At 54.7% G+C, this 18,150-nt stretch overlaps 1 protein-coding gene across 1 annotated transcript in view; it reads left to right on the forward strand.

Moving 5' to 3' along the window:
* Positions 1 to 9,398: 9,398 nt before the first annotated feature.
* Positions 9,399 to 18,150, forward strand: part of VWA5B1 (von Willebrand factor A domain containing 5B1) — a gene marked incomplete at both ends in the record, with an annotated part of 35,521 nt that continues 26,769 nt past the window's right edge. The window contains 6 exons of the mRNA XM_084244098.1: positions 9,399 to 9,537; positions 11,240 to 11,392; positions 12,639 to 12,858; positions 14,835 to 14,980; positions 15,853 to 15,984; positions 16,524 to 16,648. Of these exons, the coding sequence (XP_084100224.1) occupies positions 9,399 to 9,537; positions 11,240 to 11,392; positions 12,639 to 12,858; positions 14,835 to 14,980; positions 15,853 to 15,984; positions 16,524 to 16,648 (915 nt within the window). The remainder of the gene's footprint in view (positions 9,538 to 11,239; positions 11,393 to 12,638; positions 12,859 to 14,834; positions 14,981 to 15,852; positions 15,985 to 16,523; positions 16,649 to 18,150) is intronic.

Consider the following 18,150-nt stretch of genomic DNA (forward strand, 5'->3'; position numbering starts at 1 on the left):
CCTTCCTTCCCAGAAGCTTAAGAGCTGGTCATGGCTCTTCCTTTTCTGCTCTGCTGCCCTGAATGCCTGCTGTCCAGGCTCACCTCCCTGAACCCTGCCAGGTCCCAGGAACTGGGCTCTTAGGGGCCCTGGGTGAGCTCCCACCTCCCGCTCAGGCCTGGCAGGTGGAGGGCGTGGAGGTTCTATTGGTTACGTGGGACACATGGTGGGGGGTGCGCTGGAAAGGTGTGTGGGGAGTGTGTAGGGGCGTGTCCCCCCCAGGAGAGCCGTGTATGGAGTTGGCCCATGTGAAAATGTGCTTACATGTTTGCGGGACTGCCTGGGGTGCCCTGGGTCTGCTGGTGTGCAGGGATTAAAGAGCGGGGGTGTGCTTGTGTGGGGGTGATGTGCGCACCACACGTGCGCACACGGGGACTGAGCCCGACAGGTCGCCGGAGCATCGCCAAGGTCTCAGGTGGCGGCCTGCAGCGCCTTCATCATCCAGCCCTGGCTAACATCTCTTGAGGGTGACCCAGGGCCTGTTGGGGTGCTGGGGAATATTGCAAGGAACAAAATAGCTTCAGTCTTCCCCGGGGATGGGTCCCTCCAGGGGTGTTGGGCAAAGACAGACGCCAAGCCAGAAGCCCACCCGTCATGCCCCACCCACCAGCACATCGGGGTCCTTTCTGAGCGACTCTCAGGGTGCTGAGCCTGCAAGACTGGGGCTCACTAGGCCCACGGCCCTGCACCAGCCCCCCAACTTCGCAGGCACCAGACCACCCCTGCTTCACATCACACCACAGTGACCCTTCACAAACCCCCACTTATCTGCCCCTTTCCAACTTGGGGAAGCTCCTTTTCCCTCCTGCAACAGCAGGTCCAGGTGCAGCCTCTTGCCTAGAAGCCCCAGCGGCCGCAGGAGACTGGGTCTCTGCCACATCTGGGCCGTCCTTGCTGGACGTCGGGACAGGCCATGTGTCAGGGCACCCAGGCAGCGCGGGCACACCCAGCCCGGAACCCACATTTCTGATCATCCGCCCCACACCCCGCCAAAAGGAGACGGCAGCTCTCGCGGGGATGGAATCTTACGGGCTTTGGGCTAAAATAGAGGGAGTCCCCCTTTTTTGATTCTTTAAATAAACCTATTGCCAAGGCCTATTCCTGTCCCCTTCACATCCGTACTATTCATTCAGCCAACACGCAGAGCGCGCGCCAGCCAGCCCAGCTCGGCTCAGTGTCAGCTTTGGGTCTGACTCCAGGAGGAGACAGAGTTCTTGTTCAAGTTCTAGGAGCTGACAGACTCCTGGGTGGGGTGGTTGGGGACCTCAGGGCAGGGTCCTTGTCCCTCTTGTTCACTTCCTTGGCCCAGGCCTAAGCACTGTGGCACAGAGTAGGTTCGCTACTGCATTTGCTGAGTGGACACACACCACGTGGCTAATGAGAGAGGTGCCTACTATGCTAGTGGGGGTTAAGCTTATCCAGCAAAGAATTCCAAGAAGGCTTCCTGGAGGCAGTGGCAGTGAAGTAAACCCAAGATAAGGAGGTTTAGAGGAAGACCAGAATGTGAGAACTCCAGAATTCTAGAAGCTTAGAACAATCAGACCAGATACAGATGATTTATAATTCTGCCCTCACTTTGATAAGAATGTTGGTGTCAATCTGTAGGAGGGCGATAGCCTATAGGAGGGGGACTGGCTCCCAGTGGGGGCAGGAGAGCATGGACTTCCTAGAGGGGGTGAGGGGGAAAACGATGAGGACCCCCAGCCCAAGGTAAGGGGGCAGGGTGGCAAGCCTAGGCTTGCTTGGCGGGCTCACAGCCTGCGTCTGATCTAGGCTGAGCTGAGCCCGTTTGGCTGGAGCCCCCAACTCTGCACACTCTCTGGGGAAACCTGACCAGGGAGAGGTTCGAGGCCTCTGGGTTGGCTTTCCAGGAGGAGGGAGGAGGCCTGCTGCACTGTCTCCGGGACAAGTACGAGCTGGGGGTGAAAGAGATGGGGCAGGTTTCACCTCCAAGGTAGAATCAGAGACTGACTGAGACGGGCGCTTTGGCAGAGACCCCAGGATCTTGGCAGCCTGCGTGGGGGCTCAACCAGCCCAGGAAACAGCCCTTTCGGGGAGGGCCTGGGGGAGAAGGCAGAGCAGAGAAGCCCCACGCCACCAGGCCCCACCTGTGTCCTGCCACTCACCTACCAGGCATTCTCTCCTTCAGGCTCCCAGCTTCCTAGGAGGCGGGCACGGCCACAGGCCCACTTTCCAGACGCAGAAGCTGAGGCATGAAAACGTTGAGTAAATGCCCAACACACACAGCGTGTAAATGGCGGCACCCAGCTGAGGAATGCGCCGAGATCACCCAAGAAGTGGCCCCATTGGCGGGCCCCTGAGCCAGGCAGGCCCCTGGACACCGGGACCTGGCCACTCCCCTCAAGCCAGTTCCCCCTTTGCACACTCTCTCTGAAAAGCAAATAGCCCCTGGCCAGAGAGGCATGAGGACCCTCTCCTTGACCGCTGGACCCCTGGGGCAGGCTCCCCACCCTTGCCCAAGGACTGGAGACAAGCAGGGCCCCAGCGCTCCTCTTACCCTGTCCCCTGCACGCCCTTCTCATGTGGCATCTAAATCAAGTCACGCTGTGCCTGACCTGTCTGTCGGCCAGTCTCTGTCTTCAGCCAAGAACACTGCACCCCAGGATGTTCCAGGACAAACCGGGGCCCAGACAGGAGGCCTCTTCAGAGGCCTCTCTGGGGCTGAGGGCAGGCAGGACCTGGCTGAGCTCACAAGGTGAGGGGGAGGCTGTGTTCCAAAGGCCACAGCCCCAGTGCACCAGCCTCCTGGCCCTCCCTCTGGCCCTCCCTTGTCACACTTCTGGGCTCAGCATGGGCAGGGAAGGTGCTGGAGACAAGAAAGGACAGGCTCTGAAAGAACAGTTGCTTCCTACCCCATTCAGCCTGGCCCCTCACTAGCTGTGTGATGCTGGGCGCCAGACTTCCTCCTCCATGCCTCAGTTTCTCTGCCTGTAAAGTAAGGATGGGCATTAGCAACAACCACAAAGCTCTAGAACCTAGTATATATATGCCCAACTTGAATTTCTCATGTGCCCTGAGCCCTAGGCAGGAAGCTAGGACCCAACCAAAGAAGGGGGGAAGCCCCACAGAAGGTGTTCCTGCACAATTCACAGCCCTGATGGAAGCAAGCTGTGTAGACAAGCTTTGTGGTGTGGAGTGGGACAAACAGTACCCAAAGGCTATGGGATCCCCAGGAAGGTGTGTCTGATGCACTGGGTGTCAGGGAGGCTTCCTGGAGGAGGTGACTGGAAACGGGTCTTGAATGGTGAACAGGCTTTGGAAGGCAGAGAAGAGAGGAAAAATGGGAACAAACCTGATCTGTTCAGAGCAGGTGAGCAGCTCAGTGTGTTTGGAGCAAAGTGAACATACAGGACACGGCTGGAACGACACTGGGCAGAGATGGGGGTTGGATGGGGAGGGCCTTGTAGGCCAGGCAAGGGATTTAACCTGCCTCGTTGGGCAAAAAAAGCAAGAAGCACTAGAAAGGAGGCAGCGTGGAGGTTGAAGAACCAGGTAGAAGACGGTGGAGATGGCCCAGAATAAGCACCTGCATGGGTTGGAGAGGAGTTTCTCAGCAGCTCTTCATGCCTGGGGCAGTGCAGTCACATGGCTAAGCAGACAGATTCAGTGGTCTTTCGCCCTGGGTTCAACTCCCAGCCCTACTACCCACTGGCTGTGTGGCCTTAGACAAGTTTCCGCACCTCTCTGAGTTTTGATGTTGTCATCCATAAAACAGAGATCATAGGAGTGTTACCAGCTTGGGTATGTAAAGCGCTGGAAATGATGTTTCATCCATTCGATATTTATTGAGCATCTACTATCCCCTGGCATTATTCTGTGGGTAATGAACACAGTGGTGAGCAAACTAACACAAAATCCTTGTCCTCACTGCAGGTGCGCTCTAGGGATCTGGGAGGATGATTTCAAAAGGATAGAAAAGCAGACTATATGTATGTCTGAGGGTGATACATGCTAAAGAATTAGCAAGCAAGAACGCAAGAAGGAGCAGGAGTCCGTGAGGTTAAAGCGTGACCTCATGTGCCTAAGGGGGGAGTTTGGGAGAAGGCCCGAAGACGTGGGCATTTCAAGGTCAAGGCATGCGAGTGGAACTGGGATGCTGAGTTGGGGGAAACAAAGGTCATTGAGGTGGGGGACAAAGGGAAGACAAGATGATTCCCATGGATGCTGGAGTTGCGGGAGAGGCAGGGCTGGGTTGCAGAGGAAGCCAGGATCCAGGCACGGAGCACCTGCCCAACAGAGAGTGTGATCAGGACCTTGGAGTTGGCAAGTGGTGGGGGCAGGGCGCTCAGCCAATAGGCACCAGACCCCCAGGAGAAGGGCTCTTGGGGGAGGACAGAAGGGTGATGCCCTTGGAGAGGTTTTGATGCCCACAGGGAGCTCACCTTTGGACTCTGAGACAGGAGCAAGCAGCCAATCCTGGGGATGAAGCCCCTCCTGCAGTGGGCATAGGTCACAGCAAGGACGCGGGGCACCATGGGAGAGGAAGGCACCGAGTGAAGTTTGTGTTGTTGGGAGAAGCCAGGGGCTGGCTCGGGGGGAAGAATAACAGAGCACCCCCTAGGCACAGATGGTCTATCAGAGATGGGTGAAACCGAAACGCTGGCAGGGAGGGCAGAGGGGGTATATTTGGGGCCCTGACTGATAAACACCAGGATGAGTGCCTAAGCCATGGATTTAGCGTCAACATCTCTGAGGAGCTGCCCTGTGCCGGGTGGCCAGAGGGCCTCTCTCCCTCTGCTGGACCAAAGAGAAATCCAGAAATGGCAACTCTGCATTGTGCTTACATATTGGTTGATTCATTCACCAAATATTTATTCACCACCTATGCTAATAGCACAAGCACAATTCAAGGCTCTGGGGACATGTCCCTGAGAAAAACAGTCTCCAAATCCTTGCCCCACCGAGGGGAGGCACAAGATAAGCTTCAGCATCATAAATGTTTCATGCAGATGTCACGTCAATGGTGCATGCTTCGGGGAAGCAGAGCAGCGGGAGGGATGGCGGTGAAGACGGGGAACAACTTGCAAGTTTTTATTCGGTGTCAGGGGGGCCTCCACGAGAAGGTGCCATTTGAGCAAAGACCTGCAGGAGGAAAGCGCAAGCCTTGTGACTCCCTAAGGGAAAAGCATCCCTGGAGCTGGAACAGCCTGAGCAAAAGATCTAAGGCAGAAGAAGGGTTGGAATAGAGTCACCACAGGAGAGACCAGAGAGGAAGCAGGCACGGGCCCAAGTCAGGGAGGTCTTTGAGGAATGTGGGGAACCATTGAGGGTTTTGAGCCTCAGAGTCACATGACTGGAGCTGCCTCTACAAAGGATGGCTCTGGCCCCACTGCGAGAGGGGGCAGCAGTGGAGGCAAGCAACAAGAAGGGGTCAGAATTGAATCTCTAGGTATGCAGTCTCATTTGATACCTGCCTCTTCCATTCGTTTATTCTCACCTGCACCTGGGTGAGCACTAAAGGTGAGTTTCCTTGGCAAGTGGCTGACATTCATTCATTTCACTTGATGAGTCCTTTTTTTTTTGAAGATTTATTTATTTATACAAGCACTGGGTACAGTCAGAAGCGAGGGAGGGTGAGAGAATTCACCAGAGCCAGAGCAGGGAACAGAACAGGCAGACTGACGCAGTACACTGCTGAGGGGAGCAGCGGGCGAGGCAGGAGAGGTCTGCGCGCCATGTGGGACCCTCGCCAGTGGCCGGGGATCAAACCGGCACTGCAGAGGCTGCAGGCAGCTTCGCAGCCCAGCTCAACCGCTGTGCCACCAGGGGAGGCCCTTGATGAGTCCTTTTTGAGCACCATGTGTGCCAGTCACTGTACTGGGCACTTTTATTTATTACAGCCCCCTACAGTCAACCACGAGGCCTACGACAGTTTCATCCATACTGAGCAAGGGCAGACTTCTTTTTCATGTCACCATTTCCCACTCAGTACAGGGTAACTGCTCGTTACACAGCTTTTACTCTCTATTCGGTGTGGTAAGTGACTAGAGAGGGTGTGAAGTAGAGAGGGGGTGTGTATAGGTTATACTCAAATAAGGTGCCATTTTCTACAAGAGACTTGGGCATCCTGGATTTTGGTACGTGAAGGGTGCTGGAGCCAAGGATACCAAGAGGTGACTGTATCAATTTATCCTTCAAGCACCAGCAAGGAGCTACCATAGGTCTGTGCGCTCGGCCAGCTTCATATATGAGGGAACTAGCATTTGAGGATCAAGTGACTCACTTGGGGAGGAGAGTGAAGCCATAAGTTACCCAGTGGGATTCAAACCTAGATTATCTGGCTCCGAAGAAGACAGCAATCAGTTGGGACTTACAATTTCTAGACCAGCAAGAAACTGTCATGTCAGAACCTCCTAGAACCTGAGACTTGTCAGGGTTCAAGTTCAGCATGACATACTATTCCAACAAACAGCCTGACACCCGACACAACTCCCAGTTTGTTTGTGCCTCTGAAAGACTATCTAAGGGGACCCAGTGTGTAACTCAGGATACCCCCCTTTGTAAGATGCGCCCCCCACCTCGAAATTCTCCCCGTGGTATCTTTAAGTTCTCTGTACAATCCTCACCCTGCTCCCAGCCCCAGACCATTCAATCCCCTTTCTGTTTTCCCCCACCTTCCCAGCCCATTTTCCAGATTCAGCACCCCAAAAGTCAAGCAAAGACTTGGCAAAGACTGACAGATCAGGGAAGGAGGTGGGGAAGGGACATGCATTGTAGGTGGTGATCCCGGCATCCTAAATCAGCCTGAAAACTGCTGAGCCCTGCACCCTGATCCTGAGGCTGATCCCAGGAACTCACCCTGTCCTGGAGCACTGTCATGTCTCCCAGTGGCCCCCGCCACCTGCTGCCTACCATGGCCCCATCTGCTGGGGGCACTCAGCATATCTTGCTCTGGCCCCATCTCTCCCAGGCCCCTCCCAGGAGAAAATCCTACACAAGTCCCCATTGTGTGTCCTTTGGGCACCCTAAACTCACCTGCAAAACATGTCTCTTGAGGCTTCACTGTCCTCACCTAATGCACCCCTGAAGGTTGCGCTGAGGAGCAAATGGAATGACCTATGGGCCTGGCACAAGTTCAATGTCCCATAAGCCCCAGTGTGTCACTCTGATCTCCCACCGCCCACAGCCTTCTCTCTGCTAGATGGTAGGCTGGTGAGAATGGCCCGGGTAAGGATCACACCTACTGTGTGATAAGCACAATAGGTGCTTACAAGTGCTGGGTAAATGGATGAAAAATATACATTCATTAGGGTCCCACAGAATTATTGCCTCTTCCTCAGAGGCTGACATTGTTCACGTTCTCAGTCACCTGTATATCAATATTGCTTGTCCAAGTCCATTCCCTGGGCAAAGGGCTTCTCCAAGAAGCCTGGGGTGGGCACCAGGGCCCGAGTGGAAGACTGGATTGGATGAGATGCCCTTGGCAAAGTTCCACCCCCAGATGGACTGGAGCTGAAGTTCAAGGTCACCACCAGTCCAGATGTGAGTCCTCTGAGGTCGCATTCTCCATCAGCGTTCTGGCTGGAGGGACAAGGGGGGGAGGCGGGAGGACCGTGGGTGGCAGGAGAAGTTCCATCAGGAAATGACCGCCGCCATCTTGCTTTACTCCGCCCATCACCAGGGGCCTGGCTATGCTGGGGCCGCCAGGGCAGACTCCCCAGTGGAGGCAGCTGGGGTACAACATCTCCCTCCTGGCAACTTATCTGCCTCCTACTGTCAATCAGCCACCGAGATAAGCCTGGGATGATTGCTATCTGGGCCTGAGCCACAGGGAGAACCTAATTAAAAAGGCACTGCTGGCCGCCAGAGAGGTGGGCGCACCTGTCAGAACAGCCTGGCAAATAAATGGCCACAGGAGAAGCCCAGGGCAAATGGACCTCAATTTGCATGCCACACCCTCCTTTGGAGCTTCTTTCCCCAGTCCCACCCACGTCTCAAAGGCAGGTGATGACCTGGAGTGTCTTGGGGGAGCCACCCGGTCATGAATACATGGCTCTAAAAAGGCTGTGGATATTTGGGGGGATGGGGAGCTCACAGCAGGCTTCATTCTGAATTTAATCAGCACTGAGGATTCCCATGGGAAGCAAAACCAGCCATGGGCCCTGCCTTGGGGAGCCAGCCCTCTAGAGGGGCTAGAGACAGTGACAAAATAACATCCCAGAAACTACAGATGGCTTCCCCAGCTGGCAGAAGTAGTGGAGGGCAGAGACAGGCTGGGTGAGAGGCTGAGGAAGGATTCTGGCCCAGGGCTAGGGAGGTTTGAGCTCTGCGGCAGCCTGGGGGAGCCTGAATTCACTGAAGGAACCGGCAGGCGGTGACCAGTGTAAGTGGCTTGTGGGTGGAGCCTTCCAGGTAGCAAAGGGCAAAGAGGGGAGAGAGCAGGACACATCTGAGGAATGGGGTGGGCCGTCGGGAGACTAGCCAGTGTGTTTGGGGGGATATGGAGATGACTGAGTTGGAGAGGCCGCCAGGGCCAGCCCACCCAGGGCCCAGGCCCTCTTAAGGGTTTGCGCTGCCTCCTGGGAGCAAAAAGACCCCCAGTGGCAGTGGTGGAATTGTGTCCACTTTGCATGTGGGCAGCTTGTTCAGGGCAGGGAGTGGGCCTGGTGGTGGAGGGAGGCCAGTTAGGGCTGTGGCAGGATGGTGGGCAGAGTTGACAACACCTTGGACGAGGATACTGGTGGTGTAAGGGGAAGGCAGGATGGACGCCAGGCCTTCTCCAGAGATTAGTCATAGGTCTTGTCCATCAACTGGTGGGGGGTGGAGAAGGTGTGCCAGGAGTGACTCCCAGACATTTGGACTCCCAGAATTTTCAATAACCTGGAAGGAGGGTGACTCCCTTCACTTTGGCATCTTTGGGGTAGTTTGCATCCCCTCTAGGAGCCCAGTGTTGAGTGGAGGGGCAGATTCACTGTAGAAGGGACTCAGGCCTGTCACTTGGCAAGAGGCAAAGTGGCTGACCATGGGATCAGGCCAGAGCCCATGTCTCTGCTCCCCTCCAGAGTTAAGAGAGAGAGCACCTTAGGTGGAGGAGAATCCCAGCCGGAAGTGACCCCACTTGGGCCCCGGCCCTGACTCTGTTCCCCACCACGGAGTGAATCCAGGCGGGCCACAGGTCTCTGGGCCTCAGTGTCACTACTGTGAAATGGAAAATATTCATCTTGGCGGGGTGAGGGCAATGCCGGGTCACTCCTGGAAACTGCTGCGGGAAATGGAAATCACGATGCTCTGATGCCCGCGGGGTCTGAGGTGGGGGCACTGGGCTGGGGAGGCAGGTGCTCTGCCCACATCCTGCCCTCTTGTCTCCTGCAGGCCCTGAAGACTGAGTAGCCAGCGGGATGCCAGGTTTGCTGAACCAGATCACGGGGGCCGCCCTGCCCCTCACCGCATCTGACGTCACCTCCTTTGTCAGTGGTTATGCCCTTGGTCTCACGGCCTCCCTGACCTATGGCAACCTAGAAGTCCAGCCCTTCCAGGGTAAGGACCCCGGTTGGGGCCGCTCAGGGCCACCCTCGCGTTCTCTACTTGGAAGCCTGTCCTGCCTTTACTAGCCGTTGACATTGGGCAAATCACCAGCCTCTCTGAGTCTCAGTTCCCTTATCTATAAAATAAGACCATTTCTGCCCAGCAGGCTCAAGTCAGGGAAGGATGGGACCCCAAGATGGGACCCCAGTTTTGGGCTAGCAGAGCCGGTTCGCCCAGCATTGGCCACCGGCACAGTCTGGGGTTTTCTCCAGGGAGCCTCACAACAGGAGGGGTTTCAAGCTCAGGGGAAAGGAGGAGCTCCCAGTCTTGGGTGACTGTCCCCGTGACCTTGGGGAAACCACTGTTCTCAAAATCAGGATGCTCCGCTGTCTGTCTGGACGCCAGGGCTGCGAGAGGAGCAGATGAGCTAATGCCGGGGAAGGACAGGGAGAGCGCAAACTAGTGCACGCATATGAATCATCAGGATGGGCCCCAGGGCGCAGGCACATTTGCGGGCTAGTCTTTGTAAACCAGACACCTCTTTCCCCTTAAGGAGGGGAGTTACAGGAAGGCTCCTCTGGTAGGGGAGGGGTCTGTGTAAAGGCCTGTTCTGATTAGGATTCCTCCCCGCCAACCCCAGGGATGAGGGCTCCTACCACCACCCCCATCAAAGCCTCGTGTATCTGGGTCCCTCCCTTCAGCCTGATCAGTTTCCGAAACCATTTCAGTTTCCAAAAGAAGCCTATGGGGAAACTCTTCCCTTCAGAAACCTCCTGGGCAGAACAAATGACCTAGTTGCTCTGAGGGGGGCATCTTAAAACAGACTCATCAGGGAGTCCAGGAGTCCAAATTATGGGGTAACTACTGGTCAATCCTTTGACTTTTCACACACAGAAAGAGCCAGTCCCCCAACCCCATTTTACAGATGAGGCTGAGAAGGTGGGAAGCCAGGGCTTGTGGAGGGCTCCCCCAGGGCAGCCATCAAGCTCCCCACTGTTAGTGGGCAGGTTAAATGAGATATGACCCTGATCCTCCAAAGGTGACCCCTGAACTCTCAGCCTCACTCAGGAGCTGGGTGGAAATGCAGAGTCTCAGGCCCCACCCCAGAACTACTGAATCAGAAGCCACATCTTAACAAGATCCCCGGTGATATGTGTGCTCCTCAAGTTTGAGGAGCACCAGAGCATTAAAATGTGGGGCTCAGGGCTCACTGGCAGTGGCCATTTTTTCCATTTTCACAATGACATGTGACTTGGACTCTTGTTATTCCCATCTTACAGACAGGGCTTAGAGACATTGAATGATTTGTCTAGAATGATTTGACTGGGGAAGGTGGCAGAGGTGGGATTAGAAGCCTGGTCTACTTACTCCAGAGCCCCAGCTCCTGGGCACTGAGATACACTTGTCAGGCCCACACAGGTCAGATGAAAAATCCAGATTACCAGTCTCCTGAAAAATCAGAAGCTCAGGCCACGTGGGCCTCGCAGAGTAAGAGTTGGCTGGGGCAGGGGCAGCTGCCCCCTCTATTGCGCCCCTGTTCTCATGGTGCCACCAAACACACCCCACCACCCCAAGCCAGGAGGTCCTCCTTGACTTCCTTTAGCTGGTCATGAGTACAGTCCCTCTAGCTGAAGGGCCCAAGGCTCAGTCCCTTCCCAGGGCAGGGGCATGCAGGGGGCTGGGCATCCCATAGATGCTGGGCCTGTTCTGGCAGGCCTCTTTGTGTACCCCCTGGATGAATACACCACGGTGATCGGCTTTGAGGCAGTCATTGCCAACCGTGTCGTGACGGTGCAGATCAAGGACAAAGCCAAGTTGGAGAGCGGTCACGCCAACACCAGCCGCGCTCGAGCCACCACTGTCACAGGTAAGGATGGTGGCGGGGCCTGGGCAGGCCAGGCAGACTGCAAGGGTGGCAATGGGATAGGGCAGAAGGAGCACTGAACAGGAGTCAGGAATCCCCAGGTGGAATGCTGTGTGACCTTGGGCCAATAATTAACCTCTCTGAACCTTGCCCTACAGTCTGCAAAATAAAAGAAATCACTTCTCATCTCAAAAGTGTAGTAAGGACCCAAGGAAGCAACAAAAGTGTTTTTACGCTATCTCTACGGAGCATGCCATTTAAACTCAGGGCCTGTGGAATCAGTAATACCAGGGTTTGGACTCCTTATCCTATTGTTTGCAAGTGGTTTAAGCTACGATAAGAAATTAAACCTCACCTATAAAATAGAACGAGAAGTTATACACATCCAAAACTCAACAGAGAGCATGCATGCCGTCCCTGGTAAGTACAAAGTACTTAAAATGTAGCCACTGATACCTGCTGTTGAGGTGACTGAGGCTCAGAGAGGGCAAGTGACTAGCCCAAAGTCACACAGCATGTGCGCGGCAGAGCCAGAGCTTGAATCCAGACCAAGTATCATGGGATGTAAGCGAGTCTTACCACTGGCTCTAGGATCGAGGTGAAGTTTGTTCATCTGATCATTAAGATGTTTGAAAATCTTTCCATGTCTTACATGTTACAACTTACTAATATGTGAGATGCTAAGCTGCCCTTAAGTTTTAAGGAATTCTCCTAGGCTGAAAGAATAGCCAGGACCTGCTTTGGAGTAACCATAATGAGTGGCCTGGATGATGTCAGAGGAAGGAAGGGGGTTCAGGCTGAGACCAGGGAGGTTTTCAGGGAAGGCGGCATGGTGGCTAAGAATGGCTCAGCAGGAAAGAGGGAACTGGCCTCTTGGACAGAAGGAGAGAGAATGACCCAAAGCATGATCCCAAGGGTGCGGAGGTTCTTGGTGAGAAGTAGTCTGGGGGTGGAAACGTGACCCTCTGATGGGGTGTGGAGTGTCCAAGTCCACCGCTTTTATGAGAGTGCAATGAAAAGACAGACTGATGTGGGTTCACATCCTAGTTCACCAAGTGGGTTATTGGCTGAGTCCCATGGACAAGGCACACCCCCACGCTGAGCCTGCTCTCCCATCAGCAAAACAGACTCCTTCCTCCCACCACTTGGAAGGACTAAAGATGATGCAGGCACACCTGAGTGCAAGTTTGGTATTTAGGAAACGTTTTGCCAGAGGGGGCTGCCGTCGCCACTCACTCCTGCACCCCAGGAAAGGTGGCTTTGGATGAGGATCTGGAGCGGATCCTGTTCGTGGTCAACCTGGGGACCATTGCCCCCATGGAGAACGTCACCGTCTTCGTCAGCACCTCCTCGGAGCTGCCCACGCTGCCCAGCGGGGCTGTGCGTGTCCTGCTGCCTGCTGTCTGCGCCCCGATTGTGCCCCACTTCCTTACCAAACATGCTGGCACCTCCGGTCAACAGACCCAAGGGTAAGAAGCCCCAGCCCAGGCGAGGGTCAGAGTCTCGGAAGGGAGCAGGAGTTGGGAGGGTGGAGTCAGGGAGAGGAGAGAAATGGGGAGCAAGGGCGAGGTGAGGCTCAGTAGTTGCTCCCCTGAGTCAGCCCTCCTCCCTGCTCACGTACAGAACACTTAAGCACCTGCTGGCAGGCCTGCACCAGTCCTGGCCAGAAGTTCTGGGATTTGGGCAGCTTGCACCAGAATCCCCAGGCTTTGTTCTTAGGGCACTCCAGTGGAGTTTTCTGAGAGCTACTGGGTCTGAGACACTGAGCAGGAGTTAGGGGTGCTGGGGGCACAAGACCTACACAGTCCCTGCCTTTAGGGAGCTTGGTGGAAATCATCCTCCAACTAACCCCACCACTAATGTGGAACTTATGGGCTATTTCCTTGCGTGCATAATTAATTATGTGAGAAGTGCAGTGAAGGAGAAGGTGTCCATGGACTGAGAGTGTGAAGAGGGAGCCAGCTGGGGGTCCTGGGGCCAGGCTGCTCTGACTCGTCATCTGAGAGCTAATCGGTGAGAGGGATGGAGGCACAGACAAGAGCAGTCCTGTAGTGAGCACAGCAGGGGCAAAGGTCCTGGGGTAGTAAGGACAGGGTGCCAGAGAAGAACTGAAACATGGGTGGCATGAGATGAGGCTGCAGAGAGGGGACACGTGTGACTCTGGTCACCTTTGAACTTCTTCCCAAAGCAAGCAAGAATGATTACCACAGGGTCTCAGCAGGGTGGGGTTGGGGCATGATACACCCCACACCAGGACAGCTTCTCTGTACTCCTTTGGTTGGTAGGAGGGGAAAGGAGGTGGGGGGCAGCCTATCACACCTGCACCTGAGGTCAGGGCTCCTCCTATGCATCCCCAGGACTGAGGAGGAAGAGCATTTTCTCTGCAAGGAGAGAGAACCCCATTTTTAAGTAGCCTGCTAAGCAGAGATGACTTTTGAAATACTTCATGTGATTCAATTCCATATGAATTTTAAAAACGTATTCTACACTATTTTAACACCATTTAGTATAAAAATAACACTTGAAATGCATTACCAGTTAAACTATTTAACGCCCCCCACCCCAAATCTTTGAGCCAGCTTGGAATCTGGGAGGATGTGTTAATTATACCCAGGAGCTTCACATGCACCCTGGAAGGCCTCTGGAACAGCTGGGAGTGTGTCCCCACAAGGAGGAAGAGCTAGGGACACACAGGACAGTGTCAGCAAACTCCAGACACCACCTGTCCAGGTGCTGACTTCAGGCCCAGTTGGAGGGGACTGTAGCCCACGAATAGTAATTAAATGCCTACTGTATGCCAGGTGGTTTTCTGCGTGCTGGTAGTACAGAGCAAACTGGTACACAGGTCCCTTCCCTCACGGGCTGACATTTTAATCGGGGAGACTGACACCAAAGAAATAGCCCATAGACATGAAGATAATGTGGTTGGGTGTCATTTTAGCTGGACTAGACAGGGCTCGGGCAACGTTTGAAGCCTGGATGAGGGACACAAGTCATATTCTGAAGGAAGAACATTCTGGACAGAAGGAGCAGTAAGTGCAAAGGCCCTGAGGCAGCAAAGGGCTGGGTGTGCGTAGGAGTAGTTAGGCTATAACATGTTAGGAGAGCGAAGGAGAGAGTTGAGAAGTGGAGGGAGTCAGTGCTACAGGATCTGAAAGCCTGGGGTAAGGACCCTGATGCCCTCTTCTGGGGTGGTGGCACGGCCATGTGAGTTCATGCTTTGCCTCCCAGAGGCCCTCATTTGTCTATGGCTGTGCCTTGCGTCTGCATTCAGGCTCTCCCTGGGTCAGGTGGGTGGGCCTGGGGTGGGAGGAGCTCCTTAGTAAGCTTTCTGGGGGCAGAAGAGGTGCCAGGGCTGCCTGGCACTCCTTGTCCTCTCCATGTCTTCACGCCGGCCCCCTGCCTTGTCCCTGGCTGCCTACCGCCTGCTCGGCCCCCTTCCCAGCAAAGACAAGCACTGCTTCGGCCCCCGGGCCCTGGACTCCTGGAACAAGTTGTGCCTGGCGACCTTCCTGGACACGGATGTGTCCAACCCCATGGAATACGAGTTCAACTTCCAGTTGGAAATCCGTGGGCCTTGCCTGCTGGCAGGTGAGAGGGTAGGGCCCGGAGAAAGGCCCCAGGTAGGGAAGGGCTTCGGGCCTGAAGTTGTCAGAGGTGGAGGGGCAGGGGAGGGCAGAGGCCCACTGTCCCCATGGAAGACAACCTGAGCACACAGATTTCTAGGGTCCCCCACTTCTGTTCCCCCACATGCAGCCCCAAGATGAGCCCATGCTCAGTGACTTCCTTGGAGAATACCCTTGGGGGCAAGGTAGTTCCTGAGGCTCTCCCTAAGGTCACGGCCACACCCTGCTTCCTGGTTTTCACCTAGGATTTCAAAACCCTGCTGGGTCCCACCCCAGAGCATCTGATGAAGGTGGCCTGGGGTGGCCTGGGGGCGGGTGTGTACTGGGGACTGGTGTGTCCTGGGGACTGGGTCTTGTCCTGGGGGCTGGGTGTGTCCTGGGTTGGAATATTTCAAGCTCACTGTCTACTCTAACAGGCAGCCCAGTAGAGAACTGCTATCCTGCTGCTTCACCTCCCCAGCCCAGTCAGGGCCTTAGAGGGCCACAGGGCCTGGCTTCTTGTCAATGAGTGTTCTCCCAGAGCACCTCACCATTCTGTTGCAAGAGGCGTTCACGGGGTACCCACCCAAGCTCTGAATTCATCTGCTGGGTGCTTCTTTGCCCTGTGAGGAAGCAGCTCCTTTGAACCCCTCTAGAGTCTGAGGTTAGAGCAGGGGGGCTCCTTAGCACCAGCTGTCAAGCTCCCATCTTGCAGAGGGGGATATTGAGGAGGCCTGGCCGCGGTTAGACAGCAGGTTGGCAGCTCTGGGGGCTGGAGTGCCAGTCATCTCCAGTCTGGGTCTCCAGCCCCTGACTGTCTGGCCCCCTAAGCCTATCCTACCTTCCTGTGCCACCCAGGGGTGGAGAGTCCCACTCACGAGATCCGAGCTGACGCCTCCCCCTCGGCGCCCTCAGCCAAGAGCATCATCATCACTTTGGCCAACAAGCACACCTTCGACCGACCAGTGGAAATCCTCATCCACCCCAGCGGTACAGCAGGGGCCCTGGAGGCCTGTGGGAGGGAGGAGGCGTCAATCCTGTGGGACACAGATGCCCTCAGCCAGTGTTTAGACAGGGCAGGTGTCATAGAGAGGTGAGGAATCCAAGGACTGGCCACCTGGATAGCTGGGTTCTTGCTGGTGGCATCAAGTGGTTCCTGTCTCCATTTTAGCTCCAGAGGCCCTGAGGCCTCATCCACCCTGTGGGGCACTTTGCCGCCAGTAGGGGATCCTTGAAGCCCTAAGCTCAGTGAGACTCTGGCAGCTCAGAACCCTCGGGAGCAACTCTTGTTTCTTTAAGAATTCAGAGAGTCAGAATCTGAAAAGATCAAAGAGCCCAGTTCCATTCACAGATGGGTAAACTGAGGCCCAGAGCCACTTGGCTCTCCTGCCTCTGGGCCAAGGAGCCTGCCCATGGCCCACGCAGCCTCAGGCAGCCAGAGGTTCTACCCCCCCCACCCCCAGAGTCCACCAACCCCCAAGGACCCTGGCATCACCCTCACACAAGTCAAGAATTGCTCTTCTCTGCAGAGCCCCACATGCCACACGTGCTGATGGAGAAGGGGGACATGACCTTGGGAGAGTTTGAGCAACACTTGAAGGGAAGAGCAGATTTCATTAAAGGGATGAGGAAGGACAGCAGTGCGGAGCGAAAGGTGAGGAGCTGGTGTTGGCAGCCCTGGGTGGCCCCGGGGACTTGGTCTTCACCGTCCAGTTAGGACACTGAGCCCGAGGCAGGGCAGTGATTTGCCTGAGGTCACACAGTGAGCTGACAGCAGATCTTTATTTCTTTAATGAATAGCATGGATTCTCTATTTCTTTTAAATGCTTTCAATTCATCCAAATAAAGTTTTAGTGATTTACCATTCATTTACAAAATGATATCATTTCAGGAACACAGCTTCCCACCTCAATCACTCACTCGTCACCAAAGTTCTAGTGTCACACTATCACAGGGACTCCCTCTAGCCTCTTCCTTCCTGCCCCTTCCCCGTGCCTGCTTGGAACCACCGCCATCTTCACAGAGTCCCAAAGTTATTTTTATTGTGTTTTACCAGTTTGTTTTCTATGGTTATTTATGTTCCACAAAAAGTAAGACCATCCAGTAACTGTCTTTCCCTCTCTGACATTTCATGGAGCATAATCCTCTCATGTTTCATCCACATCGTCACAGAAGGCACACGTTCATCATTTTTCATAGCTGAGTAATATTCCATTGTGTACAAATTCCACAACTTTTTTATTCAGTCACCGATTGATGGTCATTTAGGTTGTTTCTGGGTCTTGGCTTTGGTGAATAATGCTGCCCTATCTTTTAGTATTAGTGTTTCCATGCTCTTTAAATAAATACCTCAAGTAGTTTTGCTGGTCCTATGGTATTGCCATCTTTTGTTATTGAAGGAATCTCCATATCATTTTCCACAGATACTGCACCATTTACATTCCCACCAAGTGAATAAGAGTTACTTTTTCTCCATACTTTCACCGGCACAGTTGTTTTCTGCCTCTTGGATAGAGCAAAAGCAGATCCTTGACATGAAGTGCTGCTTGTCCTTGCTTCCCATGGGCCAGGGCACTCTGGAGCAGAGGGGAAATGGACCACCAAATGCTGCAGCACCTGCCAGCCCTCCTGCCAGCCTCCTCCTAGTGCCTCAAGGTGCCTGAGCCAGGCAAAATCTAGGCTGGTGGCAGAAATAACCTTGACCTTTGCCAGGCTACTCCGCCCTCCCTGGCCCCCAGGACCCTAGATGGGTGCCCTTCCAGCTCCTTCTTTACCTCCTGGGCTTTTCCCTCAGCTGAGTGGGGTCTCTTGGTCTTCCTCCTACGATGGCTTTTCCTTGCTTGTTATTTTATAAAGACCCTTTCCTTTGCCCTCCACCTCTCCCATGACCCTAAAGGAAAAGGAGGTCCTGGCAGAGGGACGGGGGTGTGGGGGGGGACTGGTGGGAGGCTGAGCTGACAGCAGCCTCTCCTATTTACGGCCTGCACACCAAGCCGCGTCCTGATGCCAAGATAGTTTGAAGAATGATGGTGCCCTTCTTTTTACCCTCCCACCTCCTCCATAGATGGGAAAACTGAGGTTAGAATGGCGAGCGGACGTACAGAGAAGACTGTAATCTTGGGAGTCAGTTTTCATGACAATGAGTCCAAGGAGTTG

Source organism: Talpa europaea (assembly GCF_964194135.1).
Source record: "Talpa europaea genome assembly, chromosome: 9".
Classification (NCBI taxonomy): domain Eukaryota; kingdom Metazoa; phylum Chordata; class Mammalia; order Eulipotyphla; family Talpidae; genus Talpa; species Talpa europaea.